This window comes from Epinephelus fuscoguttatus, linkage group LG2 (assembly GCF_011397635.1).
Source record: "Epinephelus fuscoguttatus linkage group LG2, E.fuscoguttatus.final_Chr_v1".
NCBI classification, from domain to species: domain Eukaryota; kingdom Metazoa; phylum Chordata; class Actinopteri; order Perciformes; family Serranidae; genus Epinephelus; species Epinephelus fuscoguttatus.
The window spans coordinates 33,490,103-33,517,966 of NC_064753.1; the positions used below are offsets into that span (position 1 = coordinate 33,490,103).

At 40.7% G+C, this 27,864-nt stretch overlaps 1 protein-coding gene across 2 annotated transcripts; it reads left to right on the forward strand.

Annotated features, from left to right (window-relative positions):
• Nucleotides 1-1,591: 1,591 nt before the first annotated feature.
• On the forward strand, nt 1,592-26,272 carry rbms1a (RNA binding motif, single stranded interacting protein 1a). Of its 2 annotated transcripts, none has more exons than XM_049601244.1 (14): nt 1,592-2,150; nt 6,377-6,519; nt 9,278-9,336; nt 10,613-10,704; nt 11,810-11,970; nt 13,404-13,483; nt 13,596-13,696; nt 15,242-15,291; nt 15,385-15,475; nt 18,204-18,254; nt 19,128-19,229; nt 21,271-21,339; nt 21,563-21,637; nt 24,190-26,272. In XM_049601244.1, exons 1-13 carry the CDS (start codon nt 2,100-2,102, stop codon nt 21,629-21,631), a joined length of 1,119 nt encoding a protein of 372 aa, XP_049457201.1. In that variant the 5' UTR covers nt 1,592-2,099; the 3' UTR covers nt 21,632-21,637; nt 24,190-26,272. The 2 variants fall into 2 exon arrangements, with proteins under 2 accessions (XP_049457201.1, XP_049457209.1); XM_049601252.1 differs by having other exon boundaries at nt 1,595-2,150; nt 11,813-11,970.
• Nucleotides 26,273-27,864: the final 1,592 nt, after the last annotated feature.

A 27,864-nucleotide genomic window follows, 5' to 3' on the forward strand; every position in this document is an offset into this window, starting at 1 on the left:
TTGATATACTAGGATTATCATTTTGTATATTTTTTTCTGTTTTGTTTTCTAATGATTTAATAATTTAGTTATGCTCAACAAAGGTTTCTGTAAATATTAATTTTCAGGTCTAAATGCTGTTTAAAATCGCTGCACACGGAGACAGGAATACATTTCCTGTGGAGAGATACAGGGCCTAGGACTGAGTATTGAACCTGAAGTATTGAGCCTGTTTACTTCGAAAAAATATTTCTTACTCTAGACTGTGTTTCATTCCTGAAAATATTTGATTTAACATACATAACACTGATTCACAGTTTGATGCATTTCGTAATGTTGTCACATGGTTATTATCATATAAAATCCTTGATTGATTTTGTTTGAATTATCTAAATTATTATTATTATTATTATTATCATTATGTATTTAAATGCAAGTCTATCAAGTGTACAGGAACATTAACTCCCTCAAGGCGCCAAAACCCCTCACTTCCCAGAAAGAATTCAGAAGACATGACGTCAGTGTCCTCGGTGCTAGCTCCGGCTCCACATATGATAAGAATTACCAAGCAAAAGACCCTCAACTCACAACTCTGCACACAGGCAGCGGATAAAGAATAGAGCTGAAATGACTTCTGATTGATTCTATTGAGGGGGTGGACCTGCTGTAATGAGAGGGGCTGTTCGTCCATCTGGGGGCAACAACTAAAAGCTTTATTTAAGCCCCTGTCTGATGAACCTACAGAGGTCCTGGAGGTCAAACGAGGGAGATCAGAAATGTAGAAGGAGGTCAGCTTGTTTTAAAGCATCTTGAAACCAATTCTAAAAAAGCACTAGGAAACATCTGACCAGAAGCTATAAAGCTACAGTTCCTCTTTTTCCAGCAGTCAGTTGTGCGAGTTATTTGTGTGCCATATGTGAAAATGCTTAGTTTACACTTTTGGAAAAGAGCATATGAGCGAATAAATCTTGCAATCTTGTGATAAATATTAACAGTTCTCCTAATTTTTTTAATTCATAAAGGAGTCAGTGCTTATTTAGAGGTTTAATGTCTGTTTACATATTTAATTTAGTTCTTTTTAAATGTGTAATTATTCAATCTACATTTAGGTTTATAGTAGTCTTATTTTTGATTATGTTCACCTTATTTGGCTGTACTGTCCTTGTTTTAGCTGCATGCCTTTTTCTGTGTACATTGAGAAGAATGCTGAAATTCTTTATATATGTTCACAGTGACTTTGCCATTAAAGCTGATGATCTGATCTACATGCAGTACTATGTGGAGCCTATAGGAGACACAGGCTGCCTTTTAAAACAGCATATTGAATTTAAACAGTGTAAAGTTTTTTTTAAAATACATGCTATTTCCTAATATTTGCTCCCAATTCTTCTCTTCTAATCCACTCACTCTCATACTTTACTGGGAGAGTGTGTGTGACCTCCAGCCCAGGCCAGCCCCTGCTTATATTTCATTGCATCCTGATTCTCTGACATGTAGTGTGTTGGATGGGGGGAAGGGTAGGAAGAGGAAGAGGGTGTGTGTGTGTCTGTGTGTGTGTGGTTGGAGGAGGTGGGGGTGAAGAATGCTTGGTATGTGCGGACGACAACAACATGAAAGGCGACGCGCGTTCAGCCCAAGCGATTGTGCGCCTGCAAATCAAACCCAAAAGCACTTTGTGTCCGATTATAAATTGAGCCGCAGACACCAGACGTCTCGACGTGCCTTTGTCACAGCAAAGCAAAGCGCCAGTGTGAGTTTGTGTGAGGCGGCCACGCAGTTTATTTGATGTCAAACACCCTGCAGAGGCGGAGATGGTTTGGTCTGTAGTAGGTGGGACTGCCGAGCGGTCTGCAGCAGGACGTCGTAGATCAATGAACCGGACCGTAGGGTTGGTCCATCGCCTGGTGTGCATCTGACTGTATAGATGTGTCAGTATACCTATGCAGGGACCGAGGCTTCTTTTTCTACTGTTAACCAGCCTGTTCAGTATGCGGATGTTTTAAACCGAGTGGCTATTTCATAGGCTCTGTACACCCGCTTGGATTCCGTCTCTAGTGGCTCCTCGTTGCGATTTTTTTTTTTTAATTTTTTGGGAATAAAATACATCTGTAACCTCCAGGATGATCTTTGCAAACACAGGCAACCCACTGAAGACAGCCAATCGTAAGCAGGTAGGCCAAACACACACACACACACATTTATTTTATTATTATTTATATTATTTATTTTATTCTGCCTACTTTCCCCCCCACACTTGAGGCAGCATTTGGATAACCAGGCTGAATAATAGCAGCCACAAATGACATTGGAAAGCCCTTTCTGGATCTCCTATGGCTCATAATGCATTTATATCTCACCCTTTTAACACCAAATGAATTAAATTGTGTTTAAAAACATAGATGCATTGCTGTGAGCCGACTTGTCAGACGGGAAGCTGATCCTTTGATAGGCTACATGGGGAGATAAAACCAGCTGCTGACTCGATCCATAGCTCTACAACCGAGACTTTGATTATTATGTCCATATAACCTTGTTTGCCCAGTCACTCGCCCCCTCTGGTCAATATGCATGACGGTTATTGTAGTCCATTTTATAGATTAATGCATTCAGGGTGAATCCAGAGAGAGACAGAGGCAGTGCAATGTAATGTGTGTCAGTGTGCTGGAGTGAACTGAGCTGCCTGCATCCGTCATTTTGACCTCCCAGGTGAACGGAAAGGTAATTGAAGGCCATGCCCCTTTGCTTTCCCATCACACCTTTTCGATTTAGATGGAAGATGGGGAATAGAAAGCAGGCACTGAGCTGTTATTCTAACCTATCATGATGGAAATGTGAGCCTTGTGTCAGATGGGTTGAGCCCTGCAGCCTGTAAGATCCCCAAATATCCACCTTTTCAGATTACACTGTAATATTTATTCATCAGTAGGCACCTTATGTGACTTTGAGGCAAGAGAAATCTGAAACCGGCCACTCATGAATCCCTGCAGGGAAGCGGTGAATGAGTTTTCAGTGTGGGCGTTAATACAGGTTTAGGCTGCTATAAGGTGTGATGATACCCCTGTGAAATGTACCACCGTAGCTGCACTCTAATGGAGTAGGCGTAGCGTCTCAGAGGCCTGATGTGAACCCTCGATGGCCCTCAAACGAAGTTAGTGTGGTAATTGCAACAGAAATGTAAGGCCTCTACTTGGAGACACAACAGGCCTGACAGATGTTCCTTTCACAGCCATCAATTCTTTATCTATAAAAGAAAAATAGCTGCTGTGAATGTTTATTCGTCACACGAGTGTGGCGGAATATCTCAGTGATTCTTGTTGGCATGGCTGTAGTTGTGTGCCTGGCTTTGGCCCTCGGATTGGATTGTCCTTTGGTTATGGACAGATGGTGCGATTCTGCCATGCTTTGTCTTTGATCTGATCTGGAGAGGGTTTGGGGTGGCTGGGAGCTATTTTAATGAATGAGTAAGGGGAAGGAAATGCTTTGCAGGGCAGCGCTCCGTGGTTTGGCTCACGAGTATGAAGAAAACGGTAGGTCTCTGATAAACACTATACTAGGATGTTAGACATGAACACACATTTAATCCCATTGCAAGTCATAGAGTTTGGATAGAATCACCTTTTTACAACAACTTGGATCTTAAAAGTCAAACCTACCTCACAGTGATGGAAGAATTACCCTTCACTTAAGTAAAAGTAGAAATACTGTATTCTAAAAAGACTCCATTACAATTAAAAACCTTGAATTTAAAGTGCTACTTAAAGCTGCAGTTGGTAACTTTTTTTAAAAATAACTTTTTGTCATTGCTGACACTGTGACGCTATCCTGACGGCATTACAGGAGACAAAAAAAATCATGTCCCTCCTCCTTGCAGTGCTTTTAATGGCATTTGCTAGAAGCCACCGCAACTGATGGAAAAGAACCACTCAGAGCCGAGGAGCCTTTTTAAGGAGTCTGTCAGTAATGTCAATCACTGCCCGTGAACTGTGGTCAAACTGTCAGACCAGGCAGTGCTGATTAAATATGAATCATGATTCTGTCACTGCATTGCCTGTTTCTCGCCTTAAATGTTTTCAGAAGCATTTTTTTAGTGTAACTATGAGGGTGGCCTGGTGGTACAGTGGTTAGCATTGTGGCCTCACAGCAAGAGGGTTCCTGGTTCAAACCCCCGGGGTGGGTGAGCCCTTCCATACGGAGCTGGCATGTTCTCCCCATGTCAGTGTGGGTTTCTGTGGATACTCTGGCTTCCTCCCACAATCCAAAGACATGCAGGCTAGGCTTAATTGGTGACTCTTAATTGACCTATGGCTAAGCCACGCCGCTCTCCACTCACTCAGACAAACTATCAACATTCAGTGACCGGCGGTGTCACAGTACATGGCATTTCGCAGGAGGCAATTGATGATTTTTGGGGACATGACAATCAGATTACATTGAGAAGTAACCAAAGGGGCCTAAGCTACGCATTGGAGGATTATATTCATCATTTTATTGTTGAGAAGCTTGATGAAAAGCTTAAATTACAAGCCAAAATTTACAGGTCATTGTGAGCCACATCTTGTTGCCGTCATCATCCAAGACAACAAGTTAAAGTGCCACTGAAGTTAAGGTTTTTGTCTCAGAATATGAGAAAAGGATAATGGCCTTTTTACCATCTTTACCAAGAGTGTCTCTCCGTTAGTTTGGTGCTACAGTATTTACACTGAATCATTCAGCATAACGTTTGCCAACCTTTGTTATCTCTGCCATTACAGATAAGTTAATGAAGCTAAGCTCCAGAAGTTAATGTTAGCTTAACTAGAGCCCTCTGGACAACAGCTAACAATGATGTACGATCACCAAAGTACAAAACTAGAACAAAGTAGGCTAATGAACTCCCAGCAAACAAGGTGACATGATGAACAACGCAGCTAGGAGCTAACGTTAGGCTAACTTTAGGTATCATTAGCTAGAGATGTTAAAGATAACTTTATATTTTTTTCCAGCAAAGTTGCCTCAAACACAGTGTTGACTTACCTTAGAGCAGATGTAGACAATCACTGTTAATCTTATTCACGTTGAGTTGATGTTGTGGTCTAATGTTACCACACAACTTTATCTAAAGGAGACACCTTTCACAGTTGAGATGTGGTTTTGGAAAGGATAAAAAATACGCCCCGTCGCCCAGCCTCTCCAACTTGTGTCGGAGTTGCATGTACCCCATGCACACCGTCTGAACATTTTTAAACTTCAAATCTCTGAAAACACTCATAAACCGAACAAAACTGACTTTCTGTAATGCATTTCAATGGACGTCCAGGCAGAGAATGTCCGAGTGTATGGGAATGGCTATACACACTGTGATTGATCGCGTTTGAGAGCGGGACTTAGCCATAGGTCAATTGGCCATGGTTGTCTGTCTCTATGTGTCAGCCCTGTGATAGTCTGGCATCCTGTCCAGGGCGTACCCCGCCTCTTGCCCAATGTCAGCTGGAATAGGCTCCAGCCCCCTCCACGACCCCTAACAGGATAAGCGATTACAGAAAATGAAATGTTTACCTGCTTAATTGCCACTCAACTGTTTTTAACATGGCTGTCGAGTCACAAACATGCTCATTCTAAAGCTAAACAGTACACTAAAAGATGTGACTGGTGGTAGTTTTTACATGCGGTAATGCCATTATCAGCGATACAAGGAGGCAGAGGAACATGTTTTTTGTCACAGATGAGCTGCATCATCTCTGTGTGTAAATAGTTACAGATTCAGCCAATATGATAAAAAGTTATTTTTATCACATGAACCAGCTGTAGCTTTCAGGAAGTATTACCCACAAAATGTAAAGTGAAAGTATTCACAATGCAGGAACACTATTCAGAGAGCTGTAGTATTTATGAAATTTCATTAGATGTAATTACTTAATATTGTAATTTTTCAATTGTAGCTAATTTGAGGCCCTTTGTACGCTACTGGGTAGTGTATTAGTGAATTAATGCATCAAATTGTATGACCTCATAGGCTATGTTTTTCATGTGAGTTTGACAGAAATATAGCGGAGTAGAAGTATTATGTTGCACAAGTAAAGTACAGGTACCTTTGTATCGCACTCAAGGACTGTACTTCAGTAAATGTACTTGCACAGCTGGACCCTGATGTTGTCTCAGGAATGTCACAATGTAGAAGACCTTAAGCTGTGTTTGATGCTCTATGGATCAAAGACGAGCAGTTCTTATCACCTTGAGAGGAGAACAAGAGCGTCTGTTAACGCAGCATGCACACGAAATCCGTTCGTGCCCTCTGTGTATTTCCACATTTTCGTTTTTGCACGGATAATGAGATGCTCTTGTGATCACTGTTGACCTGGGTCTAAACTAGATTATCTAGCTCCCATAAACGTCCTAACAGTGGCTTTCCTGTGTTCAGTCCTACCCCATGACTCCGTCCAGTCCCAGCAGCAGCAGCAACAGCAGCAGCACAGGCCTGGAGCAGCTCAGCAAAACCAACCTGTATATCCGCGGCCTGCCTCCTGCGACTACAGACCTGGACCTGGTCAAACTCTGTCACCAGTGAGTACACACACATGTACAGTGGGAATGTAGCAAGTATGCTAATGTGTGTGCACACCAGTGTTTTGTCATTGATATGCTTGTTTGCTGAAAAATGGGGCCTGAAGTGGGTTTTCAGATATTGCATACTGATGTCATTCCAGTCTGATTTAAGGAAGGTCTCTCCCTGACCACAGGCACATTCTGTTCAAAAATAACTTGCTGTGAAATTTTAGTTGCACAATTAAGTTTATGTATCTATTAAGTGATGTTTTACCGTAAATAAATTCTTAATTTAAAGGCCCAGTGTGTCAGATTTAGGGGCAGAGATGGTATATAATAATCATAAGTATGTTTTCATTAGTTTATAATCTCCTGGGGGAAAAAACTGTTCTGTTTTTGTTACCTTAGAATGAGTTGTTTATATCTACATACAGAGCGGGTCCTCTTCAACAGAGTCCCCCATCGTTTTTTTACAGGAGCCCAGAAAGGACAAACCAAGCACTGGCACTATATAAGGTCATAGAGCCATGCTAACTGTTACCCCCTGTTTCCAGTCTTTGTGCTAAGCTAAGCTAACCAGATGAGGGGGTAGCTTCACATTTGCAGATATATGAGAGCAGTATCTATCATCTCATCTAATGAGTGGCAAATACAAAATGTCAGAGTATTTGTAAATAAATTCTTGATTTAAAGGGACATGTGGAATTTTGGGAAATACGCTTGTCCAAGTTAGATGAGAAGATCGATGCCCAGAGATGATTAACTGTGGAACAGTGGAAAACAGCAAACTCCTTTTAGGCCTCTATCACACAGAAAGTGTTTTGCAGGTTACAAAACATGAGGCGAACTGCACTGCTTTTTTTATTTTAATTGAATGCCACTAGTAAAGAAAAACAGAATGCTTGCTGCACCTTCTTATTGTTGCCAGGCAACCACCCCATCACCTCATTACCCTAACCCAGTGGTTCCCAGCTGGTCATGCCAAGGGGTCCAGATTTGCCCTTAGTTATTTGTTCAAGGTCCACAAAGTTTGGTATATTCAACATCATACTTGCGTTTGTCCATGTTGTCCAGCTACTTTGCTGTCTCTGTTCAATAGCTGTATGTTATTCACTCACGCTACAGCATGAAACAGCACTTCAAAATTCACTGTACTTCAAAATAAAGTGTGTTTTTTACAAACTTGACATGCTCACGAGTCACCTGCGACCCACCATTGGAAATCACTGCCCTAACCTTTCTGTGTATCCAATTTACCGTTTATTATTACTTTTTAATTTTATTTATTTTACAGTAATTAGTAGCTGTTTTGTATTGAGATCGGAGTAACTGCGGTCCGTAAAGTCGTATAGCTCTGGGTATCCAGCAACTGCTACCACCACTTTCAACAAGCAAAAGGCTTAATTCTCATTAACAGCAATTACAAAAATCCTCTTCAGGTTGCTAAAACAATTTCTGTGTGATCAGGGCCTGAAACAACAATATGTAATTTTTTTAGTTGGTGAATTTTAAAGGGCTGCTGGTGTTAGGAGTGTTCTGTTACCCTTGGACAGAGCCATGCTAACGGTTTCCCTCTGTTTCCAGGCTTTGTGCTAAGCTAAGCTAACCAGCTGAGGGCAATAGCTTCATATTTGCACTATAGATATGAGGGTGGTATCAATCGTCTCATCTGTCTCTTGGCAAGAAAACAAAATGTCAAATTATTTGAAATTTAATGGGGATTATGACCTCAACAAAAATTTGTTGAAAAAGAAAAGCCGTTTCTGAGAAGTTCCCCATCATAATAAGAGACTTTTGGGAACATTTCCTACATAAAATGAACTTAATTTACGTATAAAAGGCTACAGATAAAGAAAATAAGTTGAAACGTGACCAAAGTGTACTGACTGTATGCAGTTTTAGTGCAAAATCATCTATGTTGGCATTCAAAGACACACACTGGTTTAACCATAATGTACTCCGACACATAAAATGCTCCAACCACCATACCTCTATAAACAGTCACACACATGGAAAAGTCATAGCTCAACTGCGGTATTTGAAGCGGAGTGTAAAAATGATTGTTTTCTTAAAAAAAGAAAAGAAAAAAAAAACAGAGTCATGTAAAGCAGTGAACACGTCGGACACTTGATACTATAGGCTTCAGTCCGAGCGGTTTGTGTGTGGTTGCCATAATTAGTGGAGTTTTGTCTCCTTTCTTTCCCTCTGAATTACAAGCATATGGAGAGAGGCATTCACCCATGTAACCAGCAGCAGCAGCAGCAGCAGCTGTTTGTGTCCTGTTTGCTTGTGTTTTGTTCATGTTCCCAATGGTGTTTGCCGGCACAAAGCAGAAATGAAAGCGCTTTTCATAGCAACAAGGTCTGAATGGTGATGTAAGCTAGGCATTCAGTCTGTATGTTGTGTGCGCTCAGATAGAAGCTCACGGCTTGGGCCACAGTTCAACTTGAGCATAAAGTCAGAGATAAAGCAAAACCTGAAATGTTGATATTTGGATTTCTGGTGTTTGGAAACGTGTAGGAGAGAGTAGTGATGTAGCATATGAAATAACACCAGTTTTTATTATTGTCATAAATTGTTCTTTTCTTCTTGTGTTAGACTGTCATTATGAGTGAAGGTACTACATATATATCCCTAAAGAAATGGATTAAAATTTGACATTAGCAATAGAAAATGAGAAATCCCAAGCGATTAAGAGATATCTATAATAAAATACTATCACCAGCCTCACTTGTTGAGTTATTTGTCAGTAATCTACATGTTGATATGTGCACAGGTATGGCAAGATTCAGTCGGCAAAGGCAATCCTGGACAAGACAACCAACAAATGTAAAGGTCAGTAAGCTTGTCAACTTACCATCCATCACATATCAGGGCTGCACAATTAGAAAAAATATATTTAACCATGTAGCTTAAATCCTCTCACATATCACAGAGACTCACTCTGTATTTGAAGCATCAAAGTAAATTGTTCTCAGCTGACTTTCATAAAGTGTCACACCAGTGTTTTTGCACTGTATTGTATACTGTATGACTGCACACTTGTAAGATATGGAAGCATACTATGTTATTTTAGATTTTTGAATGAATTTCCATACCTTCCAGGCAGCTCCTGGTTCTCATTCATTTCCATAATGCATGACAATCCATTTGTGGTGAATTGATATTTTTGCTTGAGTCTGGTAATCCATCACCGTGAGAACACAAACAGCGACTGTGTCTGCTTTTATTTTTGTCCCAATTTGTTCTGTTGTTGAGTGACATTGCAGCTGAAAGTGCAAAATCTGCCCTGCATTACAATGTAATGAAAACAGAAGTTTGACTGAAACAAAAGCAGATTATAATGGATTACCTTAGAGTCTCTACAAATAGATATTTACACTGTATGGAAATGAATGGACACCAGTGAGTGACTAGGTGGTGGGAAAACACGTTCAAAAATCAGGAACACCTCAGTATGCTTTGGAAAATAATGTTAAGGGATGCAAAGTATGTGTGTTGTCGTAAAACAAAGTACTGGTCTGGTTCTTAAAGGGATAGTCTGACATTTTGTGTTCAAGGCTCCAGGAAGTTGCTGCGCCCAGCCAGGAAGTAGTCACCTGTAATACTGCAACTTTTCATTTAGATACTTTGATTTTCAGATGAAACAGACAACATGTTTTTGAGTGAGCTTTAGAGGTGCTGGTAGGCAAATTATTTACCTTTTGGAGAGAGCCGAGCGAGCTGTTTCCCCCTGTTTCCAGTCTTGATGCTAAGCTAAGCTAACCGGCTGCTGCCTCCAGTTCATATTTACCACACAGGCATGAGAGTGGTATCAATCTTATCATCGAAGTCTTAGGAAGAAAGTAGATAAGATGTTCAACTGTTCCTTTCAGTAATATTTCAGATTTCAGAAAATCATTTTGTAGTGTATATTCAGAAATAAAACTGCACATAATGACTGATGATACAAAGATATTTTGATATGCTTACAGTACTAAAGAAAAAAAAAATCATTATAAATAACCCTGCCCTCAGTATCAGTGATAGTACAAAATGTTCAGCACAGTCAGTGCTTGTTCTTATGTTGTAGCTGTGACTGTTCATATAAACACTGTTCCACCAACTACAGGTTACGGCTTTGTGGACTTTGACAGCCCGGCGGCTGCTTTAAAGGCAGTACATGCTCTGAAAACCAGCGGCATACAGGCCCAGATGGCCAAGGTGAGTTTGGTGCAGGCATGTGTGTGAGCATGTGTGTGTGCATATTTGTCTTGCTTGCTAACATCTCTGCGGGGTTGTGCTTCTTTAATGCGCGCATGTGTCCAGTGTGTGTTGGAGAATGACATTAGACTGGTCACATGACCTCAGCTGACAAGCTGTTCTTCCCGTGACCCCATTTACTTTCACTGTAGACACCAGATGTCACGTCCCTCTCTGCCAAATAACCTGTCAGTCAGCACGACACGTAACACACCGGACCACCAGCCCACACACTAACGCACCATTGTACTACACAGATTGTACAGATTCTTTTAACAGTAGTATTACTGTGTCGCTGAGTGGTTAACAATCATCATTCATGCATACTGATGTAGGCATTTCTGCAGCGAGGCACTATGGCAACAGTACTGCTGCTTTGAGCCATTCTTGATCCTCTGTGACTAATTCAAAGTAACCAGTTTTTCATTTTTCAAAAAATATTTTTAGATGACAAACAGGGTGTTTCTGCTCCGCATCTGTTATTTGTCTCGTTGTGAAGTAGCAGAAATTGTCTGGATCATTTAATTTCTTTCAGTCCCTTCCCTTCTCCCAGCCCAGTCTGTGTTGCTGTGCTTAAAGTCATGGGTAAGAGTTCACTGATGAAGGGTTGCTCTCTGGAGAGCTGCATGTAGCTGCTCTGTTTGAAACAAACACGGCAGAACACAGTTTGTGTGTTGTGGTAGCTAGGCTACGCTGCTCTCCTGCTGTTTCTAGGGAAGACTATAGAGGCGCTGAGCTGCTGCACAGTACAGATGAAGTGTGTTTCAGTGTGTAGGTGTGCGTGTGTGTGCAGGAGAGTTTATTAATGTTTGTTTAACCGAACATCTTCTGACCCTTAACCATACTCATGTCTCAAACCTGGATCCACACAGATTCACACAGCAGAGAGAAAAACATTGTCAGTCTTACATTTGTCAGTAAAGAAGTAGCACAGCACTGCCTCTATCTCTGGCTCTCTAAATATGTGCATGATTAAAGAGAAATTATTCTTTCATTATAGCATGTGACTTGCAAAATGTCGTACAAGTCATTCACTGTACATCTCTTCCATCTTCTTCTCTATAAGCAGCAACAGGAGCAGGACCCCACAAATCTGTACATTTCCAACTTGCCTCTCTCTGTGGATGAGAAGGAGTTGGAGAACATGCTGCAGCCCTTCGGCCAGGTCGTCTCCACACGGATCCTCCGAGACTACAGCGGCAACAGCCGAGGCGTGGGCTTCGCCAGGTCGGTCACAGAACATTGACGAAACTAATTTCATCTCTGCGGAACTGCCTTGAAACAAAAAAAGACTCTCAGCTTTGATGTTGGTGAACTAACACCAAATTACCATTCAGTTTGTATGTAGTGGTCAGCAGTGTTGGTGAAGGTTGTCAGTCAGCCAGGTCATGGTAATCCGGAGTGGTGCATCGTAGGCAACTGGACTCACTTGAGTTTCTTGAAGACGTGTTCACCTCTCATCCAAGAGGCTCACTCACAAGAACCCTCTTGCATGAGAGGTGAAACGTCTTTAAGAAACTGAAGCGAGTCCAGTTGCCTACGATACAGCACTTAGGAGTGCTCAGAAATGATGCTGTGTAAGCACAATAATTGCAATTGACCACAAAAGAATATTCAGATGTGAGCATTTACAACAAATGACTCCCTGTTATGGTCTGTTTCTGACATTATATATGTATTTTTTGTAACTCAAGGCAACCAATATTGAGTTCACTCTTGCATCTTTGAACTCGACAGTCAGACCTATTAACTGGAGTCAGTCATGTCCAAGCTCATGTCTGTTTTTTGTTGACTTTTGCAATCCAGCACGATCTTCTAAATAAATTTCTCACAGAATCTTAAATTGTAATACAGTTGCCAGACCTGGTATTGTTGCGAAGGGAATCAAAGATTATAAGCTGCTATTTCCGTTCATACAAGTCCTGAGAGGCAAGGTGAAAAAATGGTTTTATCCCCTACTTAGGAGATATTATCTAAACTTTTCAGCTTAATGAGGCTGTTTTGAGACTGAGAAATCCGAGCAGAATGAAGCGCTTAGTGCATGATACAGAGGGCATTGCAAGTTCAGCCAAATGCAGCATAAAGACAAGGTTTTGCATTCTCAGTTAACTAAACACAAATGTCTACAGTACAACATAATGGAACTGAGCAGTGGGGCTGGCAGGATTTTATTTCATATGCACAAGAACCACCCGCCCACAACATCTAGGTTCCCAGGAGCGCACATACGCAGTCTACTCAGCGAGCCAGTGAGCAAGGGAAAGCGAGATTAAGCCTCAAAGTTTATCGTGGGAGATAACATCTCCTATGTAGGAGATAACATCGCTTACGTAGGAGATCATATCTCATAAGAAGGAGATAAACTTGGCCAACATTGCCTGCAAAAAAAACGTCTTTCAGGACAAGGTGAATTTGTTTTATATACACAAAGCTAAGCATATTTGTATAAGTCTGCAGTGTTTGTTGCTCACAGCTGTACAGAATGTGAACCAACATTAAAATGAGGAGTGACAATCATTTTCAGCCTTTCTATGAAGGGGACCGAGATTAACCCCAGTATGCGTCACACTTTACAATACCACTTTGTGTTGAAAATGTTGCTGTAGATCATCTCTGTATGATTTATTGATGAGTCATTGTTTTATGTTCTCCCCTGTCAGGATGGACACAACAGAGCAGTGTAATGCCGTCATCTCCCACTTCAACGGGAAGTTTATCAAGATAGCTTCTGGAGCTCTGGGTAGGAAAGAATTTATCCTTTCTATAAACATTCCCTCGCATGAAAACTGTGGAGGCACTGATGATTGATAGCTGTGTGTTAATATGTCATGTCTTTTGTGCTCTGTCCCCAGCTCCCTCTCAGCCCCTGCTGTGTAAGTTTGCAGATAGTCAAAGGAAGAAACACGCTCACAGCGGGTTCATCCCCAACGGACAGACGGGGGATCTCAGACTAGTATGTACCTGTATATCATCTTACATGTATTTTAACCTTTTGCCCCCATGTTTGATGAGAATGAATGAATGAATAAAGTTTTTATTACTGTGTCATGCATACAGCTACGCCCAGTCTGCATGTGCTTACAAGACACCATAAATAAACATAAACCAGAACCATGCTGCGTATATATCTTTTCAATATAGTTCTATAAAAAAAAGTCCTTCCACAATCAAATCTTCAGACTTTCATTGTCCACAAAACTGGCAGAACATTTATATAATACTGGAGAAGTAAGTGTCTACTTATTAAGTAGTCCATCTTGCCTTCTTTTCCAGGTCTTTGAGCTAAAGTTAGACACATTAAAATCACAGCTATTCCAATTGGAGCTGGCATGATGTCAGAGTTTCACTACACAAAAGAAATCATGATAATGATGTTACCACGATATCTATTGAAAATACATTATAAAGAAAATCCCATTGGCAAGCTAACTGTTTTCAGGTCAGGGAAGCGTCTCTTGTGTTTGTCTGTCGTCTCCCTCTTCATGATTTTGTGTGGCCGCAGTATCCACAAACTGTCGTCGTAGCTAGCTGACTAGCTTGTTACTGTGTCACTACATCATGTCAGGTGCATGTGTGTGTGTGTGTGTGTGTGTGTGGATGGAAAAAAAAGGAAATGACAGACAAAGACTGAAATGACTTTAGAGGCAACGGATTATATCCACAATATTATGGTAAATGGACCTGCACTTATATATTGTGTAGCGCCTTTCTCATCATCTGACCACCGGAAGCGCTTTTTACACTACGAGTCACATTCACCCATTCACACATACACTTCACACACTGGTGGCCGAGAGGCTACCATACAGGGTGCCACCTGCTACTCAGTTTTTAACACACTCACACACAGATGGAACAGCCAAAATGAGTAATTTGGGGTCCAGTATTTTGCTCAAGGATACTTTGACATGCAGACTGGAGGAGGCGGGGATTGTACCGCTGATCATCTGATTAGTGGTCGACCCCCTCTACCTCTGAGCCACAGCCAGCCGAATTAGTCCATATTATTTGTATTTTTATGTGGATTTTTAAGGGGATATCAATATTTTGTCATTTCAAATATCGCTATTGTCATCAATACCACTCTATCGTGACACCCCTAATTCCGATATTCAATTGTCTGTATAGTATGCCAGAGTTTGTTGAACCATTTCATGGAAAATTAACTCTTTAATGATCATTTGTACAACAAAAAAGACAATGCAAAATGAAAATTATTCCCATAAAAACCCATTAGAACTGAAAACATGATCATATGTTCGGATTATTGTTGCATATTTGGTTCAGTTGATATGTAGTAGATAAGATTTCCACAGTAGGTGCAAACACAGGCAAAATATACAGAATTATGCAAAAACTGTACAAAGAGACAAAGACTTGGATTGGCACTCTACACACCACAGACTGGATTTCTTGTAACTTCATAGTAGATTAATTATTTAAAGCCTGTATATACAAATATGTAACTCCACATTCTTGTCAATCTCCCCACCTTCAGGGTGCAATGACTCTTACCTATGACCCCTCCTCAGCGGCTATACAGAATGGGTAAGTTACACAACAGGTCATGACACCATTTAACTTTTAACTAGGGTCGTAATTCTCGAGCTTTATTTTGAAATACTGTACTGTGTTTCCTAGGTACTATCCTTCTCCGTATCCAGTGAGCAACAGGATAATGACTGTGCAGCCTGCAATGTCTCCCTACATGTCTCCAGTCTCTGCTTACCAGGTACTGCTGAAAGATCATGGATATAAACATGTCCACCAGCCAGACCTGAATAAAAATCATCGCTGTCTCTCTCTTCCTCTCTTCTTCCTCTTTATGTTGCAGTCAAGGTTATGGTGCGTACATGTGGGTTAGGGTGTATTTTTGCTGGTGTGTGGGTTGTACAGGTGCTATAGATGTAAGAATAGGTGCTAAAGCTGCCCTGGGCCACCACACAGTTTGGCAGCGCCGCGTGGCAGCTGATGATTGTTTGAAACGTTTAGTGTTAGAAGAGCTCAGTCAAACAGAAATCATGTAATATGACAGTGATCTCAGTGGTTCACAGGAATGAAGTAGTCAAAAATAAAACCTCCTCTGAGTCACGCTTTGTCTGAAATGGGTTATGGCTTACTGTTTTGTAATATTTCACTCAGAAGTTTTGATTCATTACTCTCTGTGCAACAGGAACACTTCTGACAACAGGCAAGATCTGTTGCCTGACATACATTTGCACATCATGAATCAGAGGGGTCTTGGTTCTGAATAAAGCGCTTTACCAGAAATTCTTCAGATGAACACAACATGTTTGGGTCGTCCAGGCTTGTGAGAGTTGGAAATAAGTTCTAAATAAAACGCTCAGATGTTCTCTCTGTGCAGTTTGTCCAAAAGAAACAGCCTCACATTGGATGAAACACCTGCAAAGTCGATCATCGCCCTGGCACCTTAAGGGCTCTAGCACTATGAACACTTAGGATGAGCTGTCTTATGTGTGACTGAGGAGTTTTCACACTAATCCATAACTAGTACTGACATCTAAGAAAGACTCACCTTTTCAATCAAATGGCGGAGGCAGCTCCTCTCAGGTACTCATCCCCAGGTGGCCTATTCATTGGTAGTGTGAACACTGAAGTCTCCCAGTAAGATGATGGAGTAGGTGAAGCTTTTTCAAGGCCCCCAACTTGAACTCACACATAATTAAGGTGCAAGCACCCAGGCATCAGTCAGGCTATATGTGGCAGTCACATCCAAGCAACGCTTTCACTGGGAGATGTTTTACCAGATCTCAGTCATGACTATGGAGAAGTTTGCTTCTAGACACAGTGCTGTATGAGAAGTGAGTCCGACTACATCCAGCAGTGTTTCCTACAGGATTTTCTGTGCAGTGTGCAGACCTTTGACCCTCTAGGTGGGTCCAGGGAAATGCTTCCCTGGAAGAAAATTAACATTTTTAAGCTAAATGCATCAATCTGATGTACTTTAAGAGCAAAATTAAGACACTAGAATTGTGAAGATCTTTGTGCTCTTGTAAGCAATTTAATGATCAACACAATGGGTGTATTGATATAATTGGTGATGACAAAAAGTCACACCCATGAAGCATGGTGAACGAGATGGATTTTGATGTCAGAACTAAAGAGGGAGTGTTGTGGATGTTTTCTCATGATTTATGTTATCATGAGAAGTGTTAAAATATTTTTAGTTCATATTGAAACTGTGGCGGGCCGTCACAGTCTGTCACAGTTTACACTCCAGCTCCTCCCCCTCATTCCGGTGTACAATTTGTGCAGCCAGCATCCACAGCATCCTCCCTAGTCCTGCCTTTTGCTCAATGGGCATTGCAGTGTTAATTGTTCAGGAGGTTTTTGCCACGAGCCAAATTATCCGCAGAGGTCTCTTCCTCTCCAAAATGAATGGATTGAAATCAATTGACATCAATCAAAAATACCAATACCAAATTCTGTGTTTTTCCAAAATCCTGTAACAATGAGACTGCTAACTACAGGGGCTGTCACAAAGACACGAAAACTCAAATGGCCCTATCTAGAGCCAGAGGTTGGTTTGTCCGTTCTGGGCTACTGTAGAAACATGGCAGTGTACCATGGCGACCTCTGTAGATGAGGACCTGCTCCCTATGTAGGCTTATTCTAAGGTAACAAAAACACAATGATTCTTATTTTCAGTTGATTATACACTAAATAAAACATACTTAGATGTATTGCCAGAAATGCAATACAATATAATTTCTAAATTCTACATACTGGACCTTTAAGTGAGTGTTATTATTTTACATGCCCACGCCCTGGATATGAAGAAGTTGATTTAACTCCTGATAAAACAGACATACCCTCAGATTTGTGGAGTTTAGGGGCCATTTTAATGGCTGATGTCATTGGGGCAGTTTAAAAGCTCCTTACACCACTTAACATACAGTGAGCAAGCAAACTCTGTTGGAAGGAGCATAAGAATTTGTCCAGATACCAGCGACAACAACATTCAGCGAGCCTATTGAGCCCCGAGCGAGCCTACAAACAGCTCGATGTTCTGAAAATAGGTTGGAGGTGCACAAGACTTTGCCAAAATAGAGCCAGGGCGAGTGTATTTTCAAGCAAGTAACACATTGCTTAGCCTGTTCACTGATGCACGGAGCAGGTTAGGACATCTTCATTGGGGAAAAACTGAAACAATCTGTTTGCTTTTGTCCCATTCAGCCATACAAACACTCAAAACTGGTCCTAAAAAACTAAATGCTGTGGATATTTTTGGGACTGCCATAGTCAATTATGGTTCCTGATTAGAAATAGTCTTTAAAATGCATTGATTGATGTATGTGGTGTATGCTGTTGCAGTCCAAATGTTTATTTAAATTGTAAAGTTTGTTCATAACATAAAAGATTCATTCAAGACACGTCAATAACTCTCTTTCCATCTGTCTCTCCTTCTGCCTCTCCCTTCCTGTCTGACCCTCCATTAGGTACAGAGTCATTCCTGGGTGGCACATCAACCATATATCATGCAACACCCGGTAAGAGAACAACGGCATTTGCTTCTTTTTTTTTTTTTCTCATACACTCACAGACCACCTCCTTTTCTGTGTACAGGAAATGGGTGTGTGGCGCCGCTACAGAGTGTTACTTTAATCAAGTATGTGTTCTGCTGACACAATCAAACTAGCAACGTCAAAAACATCCCCAAATGCAGGAGGACGACAGAGCGGAGACGAGTTCTGGGAAATAGCCACTGTGTATTTACATGTTACAGGAGTGTATATGTGTGTTGGAGTGTGTATGAAAGAGAAATGGAACAACTAAAAAGACATTCAGCCACCCCCTCCTCCTCCCTCTCTCTGGATCCAGCAGGAAATGCCTGGAGCAGAGACAGTCTTGTGACTCTTTGACTCTTCCAACAGATGGTTTCCAGTGGAACAAGTGTCTCTGCTGATCTGCTCCCTCCCCCACTTTTTACTAGGAAACGGTCTATTCCCTAAAGGCGTCGTGTTTAAAGGAATATACCACATCTGAAAACAGACTAGCGCTGGCAACGTCACACCTTTTTAGATATTTTCACAACTTAATGTAACCCAGGAGTGTGTAATACTTCATGTTTACCTCAGAGTAACAAATTATCACAGACATATTGCTGCAAATGTGTTATTTTAGTTTCTTTTCAAACCTCAAGCCATAAAACATATATATCCCCAGCTAATCTTCCTGGTCTATCCCACATTCATGGGTTTTAAACAGTCACCAATGCCGTATTTATACTCAACTCACACGGCCTGGAGCTGTTGTTGGAGCCCATATGTGCTATTTTATCAGGTGTTTTATAAGAATTTGTTGTTTTTAGTTTGTAGAATCATGTGATATGTGTTAAAAACTCAGCTGCTTTGTGTTTACAGGCTGCTGTGATGTCTCCCTCTGTGGATCCCTCCATGTCACTGCACCCCTCGGCCATGATTACTCAGCAGATGGGCCAGCTGTCACTGGGAAACACTGGAGCAGTGAGTGGAATTCTGGGATATCACACAGCATTGATGAGATTAAACCTGCATAGCGTAATAAATACAGAGTACTCACAAATATTAGGACAAAATGTTAGTTTCAGTCTAGGCAATCTGTAGTGTGACAGTGATTATATGCCCTGTGCTCTACTTGACACTTGACTTGTGAAAATGCCTGAACAGCGCCTCACTAGGAAGATATTTAATTGGGATATTTCGCATGAACACCTACAGATTAGTGAGGTGAAAGCTTGTATTATTAATTCATTTTTTTTTTTTTCAAAACAGATGACACTGTAATATTTATGATACTGAGTACACATAAATCTCATTTACAACTTGCATTAAAATGCGTCTGGTATCCAGACTGTATCTGATTTAGCCTGATTATTTTTACGCCTGGTATTGAAATGTGTCTCCAGTGAGATCTGTTCTGATCTGATCGCCCCGCCCCCGCCTGTCTACAACTATGATAAGAATGTTTTTTTTTCAAACCTGTTCAATATTTTTTTAAAAATTGTAATTAGATAGGGTGCACGTCATGATATTCTCTGTGCTTTCAGAGACAGTACTGTCTTAAAATTGAAACAAATATTTAAAAAATCTTTGCTGCTCCGACCGATGAAAATACAATACAGATGAGGTTGTAGTGTTAGCATCAGGCCGACAGCTTCAGCGTCAATTTCCTGGCTGGTTTAGAACAGTTGCACGTGTTAAGGTATTTTCGCCCATGTAGTTGTTTGTGGATTGAAAATGCAATTGTATTTAAGACCCAGATGCAACAAACGGACTTCAGAGAACTTGCAGCGACGAAGGCCCCCTGCTACGTTGCCTGACGTCAGCGTGTCTCAGCCAAAAAAGGTTGCACGTGAACACACCGCAGAGACTACAGCCGACAGTCAACCAGTGCTTATGCTCTGTGCATGTGTGAGTGGAAATAACTCTCCACACCAGCAGAGGGTGGTAGTGTGTGTTCATCATTCAAAAACAGAAACAAGAAGACTGTTTGGACGCTAGTTAGCCAGTTAGCACATTAACAACACAATTCGGCATTGAAAGAACAAAGCATATTTTCCATGCACCAGTGAATAACACAAACCAGCACGAAATGTTTCAAGATGGCAGTCTAGAGAGATTTCATTTACCGACTGGCTTTGCTGTCGCCAACGTCGATTCAACATGTTGACGAAGGCCAATGGCGTTGGGCACACTGCACCGATGAGCACAGTAGATGCTCAGCAACAGCCCAACTTTGACTGATGGCTGACTTGTTGGCTCTGTGTGTCAGGGCCTTTACACTTGTGTTCAGTGTGGTCACAATGCGTCGCCGAAAGCCTCTGGTGGTGGTTAGGCCAATGAGATCACAATCTCTCCTCAGTGCGTTTTGGCTGCATTTACACCTGTACTTTCATGTGGTCGAGCACTATGCGATTGCAATCCAATCATCCAAAACAAATTTTAATGCAAGGTTTAAACAGGGTCATTTTTACTGATGAACGAAGAGAGACTGTCTGTTAAATTACAAAAATGTTTCAAAGATCAAAGATTTTCAAAGATCTTTGTGTGCACGGTTACATTCAGATAGATTTGCAATAGTTATAGAAACAGGCAGGTTTACTGGTCTCATTTAAGTGAAAAGATTTTGTTATGAGGTTTAGGTGAGACTGAAATTGAAGTACCCATAATGATTTCAGGGCTCTAGTTTTAAGTAAAATGTCTTTATTTCTTCCTTATTGTCCTTATTTACCTTTCATTTTCTCTTTTTTTTTTTTTTTTTTTAAGAGTACGGTAAACTTCAAACAAATTTTTACTCATTTGCATGTGAAACTAATCTGCTCTTACATCTCCCCCGAAGCCTCTCCAGGAATTTGTTATCTCTGTGTGCCTGGTGTAAACATGTGATTCTTTGTGTTGTATTTCTTTTTCATGTTTTCTCCTGTCTTATGTTTTATTTGAGGAGGGTTAGGAGGGTTTTTTTTTCAGGTCTGACAAAATGTAATATGAGACTCAATCATTTAATTTTATTTCTCTTATCTTGCAGTATATTTCAGCCAACCCTGGTGTCCAGCAGGCTTACATGCCTCAGTATCCTCCCATGCAGGCAGCACCTGTAAGTTAATTGCATCTTTGTCTCATTTGACGCTTCATTAACCTTCTACCCGGTGTCTGCATGATATTACAACAGCCCATGCCACTTCAGTCATCTCTTACCTTTACAGCCTTGAGTTGTTTTTGAAGTGTTCATCCTGTAAAACTATCAATTATCTCAGTGCAAACACAGTGAAGACAGTTATTATCACGCTCTGAATGAGAAAGCCTGTTTTGCTTTTCAGGAAAACGGCACACCGCAACAAGTGGATTCTTCCAACAACTCGTCTCCTTACAGTCAACTCAGCAAGTAATCACAGGTGTGTGAGTCGTCTGACGTGAATGCCAGCAAACTGTTTATGTCAGCAGTTTTACTCCTGCATGGTAGTTATGTTAAAACCTAATACAAAGACACCAAAGGTTTATGTTATTAGTATTTGTTGTTAGTATTTGCTTTATAAATGGTTAGTTAATCAATAACTAAAGCTTTATAAATCAGTTATAAGACATTAACGAAGAATTTAACAGTCTGTAAAAAGCCACAATTTATGAAATCTTTATACAGGGTGCCTGTGTAGGTCAAAGATAATGAGATCCTAATGTTGCTGTTCATATTAGTTCATTGTTTTTATGTCATTTTGTGCAGTGGGCTGGTTGCTTGGCCTGTGATATTGCTTGCAGCATTTCACTTGACACTGTGCTTCCTTTAGTCACAAGCAATTTCCCCTTCAACTCGAGGATGCAAAGGAAAGCAAGATAGCGTTTGCACGAAGCCCCCAAATCACTAAAATCACCCCTGAAAAACACACTCAACACACCACAACTCACAGTCAGACACACCTTTGCTGAGGTATTCATTTTCATATTGACATGTTATGGTTCAGACACACCAAACCGACATCAGAGCTGGCGCCGATGAGAGCCGACTGTTGCATTGCCTCACATCGCATGTATATTGGCAAAAAAGTTGCACATGAATACACCGCAAAGACTTTAGCCAACGGCCAACCAGCATTTGTGTTCTGCACCTGTATAAGAGGAAATAATTCTGCATTCAAATGTAACTCTTTAGCTCATGTTTGACATGGGAATTCGAGTACATGAAGTCGTGAACTCGGAGCTCTCGGAAAATTCCACTTACGAGGTTGTGAATACCACAAGAGGGGGGCGTTTATATGGACTCTTCTTGTGAACACTGTGAACACGACCCCATCTGAACGCATTATAACTCTCCACAGCAGATGCCAGTATTCTGCAATGTACATTCAAAAAGGGAAACCTGGAAGACCATCATGATGCTAGTTAGCTAGTTAGTTAGTTAACAAGTTTGTTTTGGTCTCACTCCCTCTGGACTTTTAGCCATTTGTTTACTTTCCTCATTTCCGTTTCTCTTCTTGTGCACTGAGCTGAACTTCCAATCAGAGCGATTTCTTTCATTAACAGGCTCTGCCGTCTCTGACACCTATTCAACTTGCTGAATCAGCTGGAAGAAAAGCCAACAAGGGCCGACAAGGGCTGATAAGAGCCAATGGTGCAGGAAAATAGGGCGACAGACGCTCAATCATGGCCCAACATTGACATTGGCTTGGTGTGTCTAGGCCTTTTGTCTCTTGCTTTGCCATAACCACAATGATTATAAAGAAGAGTGAGGAGTTCATTAGCTTAATGCTGATAAGACAGAGATATTGATCATAGGTAATGCATAGATAGCGCTAACATTCAAATATCAAACAGTCTTTGTTTCTGTCCCACTCAGTAACTTCACATTGCAGCAATCTTGGTGTCATTTTTGATCAAACCCTCAGTTTGGACAAACATGTCAATTCAGTCCTTCAATCCGGCTTCCACCATCTCAGAAACATTCTCAGGATCAGATCATTACTGTCCAACAAACATCTGGAAAATGTTATTCATGCATTCATAACCAGTCGATTAGATTATTGTAATTCCTTGTTCTCTGGCATCAGTAAAAAATCCCTCTGGTGCCTCCAGCTCATCCGAAACTCTGCTGCCAGGATCTTGACTCAGACTAGAAAACATGACCCCATCACACCAATCCTGGCTTCCATACACTGGTTATCTGTTGCCTTTAAAATTGATTTCAAGATTTTATTTACTTACAAAGCCCTGAGAGGCCTTGCTCCAAGATATATATAACAGATCTTTTATTGCCCTATGTTCCTTTTCAAATCCTGAGATCCTCAGATGCATCTTTTCTTGTTGTTCTGAGGTCTAGATTAATTCACAGAGGTGACAGTCTTTGCAGTGAGAGCTCCTTGACTTTGGAGTGACCTGCTTGAGGAGATCACGGCTTCAAACTCAGTGTCACTTTTCAAGTCATTACTGCCTTTGGGTGATTTTAATTGCTTCATTATTGCGTGTGTTTACTCTGTTACGTGCATTCTATTTGTGCTGCTTTCATCTTGTTTTATTGCTTTGTCTTTTATTCGGTTTTGTAAAGCACTTTGTGAATGTATTTATTTCTCAGTGACAGTGTGTATTGTAATCATAACTTCAAACATGCTAGAATAAGCCAGGAGGCTAGTTTTCATCTGGCGTCCCTGGACGTGTGTGAATTTGGCAGCCTAAGATCACGAAACAAATTCAACGAGACACACTCAACTCTCTGCAGAGCCCTGAAGCCCCACCCCTGCCGTGCACAGAACCGTGCTCGCTTGTTTATTCAAAGTTCAATACTGAACATGTCGTGTGTCCAAACTCTACCAACTTCAATATTGCACGTTCTTACATCCCCAAACACCCATCAGGTGTGAAGTAGATTGGACAAACAGTTCTAGAGATATGTGAAGGGACAGTCAGAGTCGTTGCTTTATACTTAAATGCTTCTGCTTTCTGTCTCTTTATTTTTCAGATAGATTCCCGCTCTGTGAGCCAGAGGGCAGGTGGGACTTTGCTGATGACATCACAGTGGTAACAGTCGCCGCCTTCTCTGATTGGACCAGATACGTGAACTTTTTTTGCACAGCCCAGTCGTTTGTGGTGGAAAATGAGGACAGTGTAAATGGACTCAAGCAGTTGGCTAATCACAGAAAAAAAAACAAGAATTATTTTTGTTAAGAAACAACATGCTCTTCTTTTTCTCTTTTTCAAGGATTCTCAAACAAATGCCAGAGGACCCCCTCCCCCTCCCCTCCACCTCACCTCCCCTCACCTCTCCTCCCCCAGTATGATGTGATATTAAAATGCATGAGATTGAGATAGTCCCCCCTCCCTCCGAGGTTTCTATGATTTTATAGTTCCTTTATTTGTGATATATGATAAAAAAAAACTTGCAAAACCCTGTTTGCACTGAAGTTTCAGAATATCTTCATTTTGGTTTTCAAAGTCGCCGCAGAATATCTCACAAAATCAATTAATGTTCAACTGCACTAGACAGCTGATACAGGTGACCATTTCATTAGGAAATTAATGAATTTATTATTGGAAACGGTGCCTTCCTTACGTCACATCAAACATTCTCCAACATTTTCTCATCAAACTTGATCAGGTGTCTTATTTCTATCTGACTGATCAAATATGTGTGTGTGAAATCATGGAGATTTCCATTGAGTGTTTCGCTATCTAGTCTTCTGGTAGCAATAAAGACAATGAGAGTCCCACGGCAATACTGAGAAAAAAGAACGGTGACAAACTCAGAGCAAGGTAACTCCTTACTTTCCCTCTATCCTTTTTTTTTTATCCTCAAGACATGACATGAAAAAAAAGAGCTGTACTTTTATGAAATTACAAGTTTTACACCCAATGGACATCTTTTAGGAGGGTTTTTTTTTCTCTTGTGGTCAGTTTGACCAGTGATCTACCTCATGGTTCTGCTGGAGTCTGCTGGTGTCATGGGGTTTGCAGGTAAAGCCCCCTTTGTTCAGCAGAGTGGACGAAGCAGAACAAAAGCCACGCTCAGGAGCTGGCTAAATAGGACTTCTGCCCGTTTGTCTCCCACATGCAGCGTTTCTCTTCCTGATCTGCAAAGAAACATTGTGCTTTTGCTCCATCTTTATTTGTCATTGCTTCTGTTCTGGTGTTTCTTTTTCTCAACATGATGAGCGTCGTTCAGTTGTGAAGCTCCATTTTTGAGATTCAGAGTACGAAAACTACTAGCTCCTCCTCGAAATAGTTGGTTTACAATGTGCTTGAAACAAATGAATGCAGGCTTAGTGCATTTATTTTGTACATTCTTCTGCCTTTGACATTCTAGACAGATCTTAGATGACTCACCACTTTCCCTTACCTTTTCTCTTTTTCCTTTTAAAAAGACTTAAAGTCTATCTTTGGTTACAACGCTACTGTAAAGCTCTTCAAAAGCAGCGTTCGAGGATTAGCCTGATTTTGGCCTTTTGGTTATATAACAGCTTAATAGTGTACATGCCAGGCAATTTGGGTCTCAAGTCTTGCCTTGTGCAAAATAAATACAACAATCATATGTGAGGTACTTAAAAAAAACAGCAGTACTTCATTGGAATTTGGTGGTAATTGAAGTCACATGACACTGACAGCATGTATTTTAAAGGTTGTAAGATTTGTAAATTATAAACATCCAGGGCCAAAAGTGAAAAATAAGTGAGTTTTATTCTTTGCTTTGCTTTTGTTTTTCTTTAAAAAGATGATTTCTGATGTAAGAAACTCTACACTACTATGAGATGAAAAAAAAAAATAGGGTCAAAGCTGTATGATCGCGGTGCTTCTCCCTGGTCGACAGTAATGTGGCAGTAAATGCTCACCTTCTGAAAATACAAGCAGTAACCTGCTTGCGTGTACTTTCCCATTCTGAACATTTGTTGCTCGAAAAATGTAAAAATGAAAGACAAAAAAATATCTTGTACATGTTATCCTCATTGCTTCCCCCGTCGCCTTCAACTGACTCTCAAACAAACTTCTCCTTACGCTCTCCTTTGAAAACATTGGAATAAAAACAGTGCTGAATAAAAGGCTCTTTCTCAGATACGACTCCTGTCTCTTTAATTGACTGGTCTGTTATGTGTGTCTAAGTTTAAAGGATAATTCTGGTGTTATTCTGTATTTTTCTTATTGTTATCAAATCCCATGAAAAAAACAATAATCCATTCATCTATCTCTGAGTACTTTCCAACCTGTCTGAGGCATTCATGCCCAATAATCCGTACTGTAAACATGAACTGTAAAATGTAGTTTCATTTTGTTTTAAAAGCTTAATCATTTCCTAAAATAGCTGACCACCAACAGGAGTAAATATACCATTTTTCGGAACTATTTTTAGCTGTAGATTAACACATAATTGGTGCTCTATTGAGTATTTACATCAGCAGGACAGTGTGGGACCAAAAAAAGTACAGTGCTCATCTTTATTGCTATAAAGGAACATGTCATTCAATGTGGCAGATTGATGTGTTTTCAATAGTTTTTGGACAACAATGGAGCTCAGTGGCACTGAGACATTAGCTTGTATACTTCCTAGTGAGATAAATTCTGTGGTAGTTTTAGTCTTTTGGGGGAATGTTTGACAGTAAAAGAAAAGAAAATACAATATCACCAGCCTTATCCTTCATGATCAAGCTAACTGATATCATAGCATTGATTGTGGCAAGTTTAAAGATTTAGAGATTTAAAAGTGTACTGCAGCAGTTTAGTATTGCACTGTCTTACACTGGAGGGACTCAGATGGACAGATTAAAAAATGAAAGGTCAAAATTGATGCAGCAGAGGCCGAGATATCCCGACCTTAAAATCCCTCTTCTGGCTCAAGCCACAGAAGTGTCAAATCCTACAGTTTCCATATTGTAAGTTTCACTTTAGAAAGCAGTGTTCTTTGACAATGCTCAGCTTGTCGTGGAGGGGCTGCTAAATGCAAAAAACACAATCTGGAGCCAGTGTTTAGAAACATGGCAGTGCAACATGGTGGACTCTATAGATATAAACAGCCCATTCTGAGGGAATGAAAAAAACAGATTGCTATTTTCAGATGATTATATACTAAAGAAAACACGCTAATTAAATTATATTCCATTTCTGCCAATGTATCTGCATTCCTGGTCACCTGCTTTTTTCTGCATGCCCTATCATTGAGCCCTCAGTTAGTAATTTTCCATTCACTTACGCCCACCTCATAGAGGCGACTCGGTTCACCTGTTCCTCATTACTCACAGCCAGCATATATACCTCTGCCTCACACGCACTCGTTGCCAGATTGTTTCTCAATATTCATGCAAGACTCTCCAGCACTTTATTCCAGACTGATTTCCCATTGCCGACCTTGCCTGCCTGCTTCATCTGATTCATGGTGATTGCCTAAGCCAGGGGTGTCCAAACTTTTTTGAATGGGGGCCAGACAAAACAACGTGAAAATACCTGGGAGCCAACTGATTCTCGCATCAATTGTTTGTTTCTTTGTTTTTAAAAAGGGAGACAATTGCAGTCATTTTTATCTTTTAATGAACCATTACTACTTGATGCCTGTCTACAAACTGTATGATAGTTCTATCATTGTGAGGTGAGGGGTAAAAATGTGAAGTGATCTTGCTTGATTAACCATTATTGTGCAAAGGGCCACATATGG

Coding starts and splice junctions, on each gene's coding strand:
- rbms1a (XM_049601244.1), top strand. CDS start 2,100: ATGATCTTTGCAAACACAGGCAACCCACTGAAGACAGCCAATCGTAAG. Junction 9,337..10,612: donor GACAACCAACAAATGTAAAG/GTCAGTAAGCTT, acceptor CACCAACTACAG/GTTACGGCTTTGTGGACTTT. Junction 11,971..13,403: donor CGAGGCGTGGGCTTCGCCAG/GTCGGTCACAGA, acceptor CTCCCCTGTCAG/GATGGACACAACAGAGCAGT.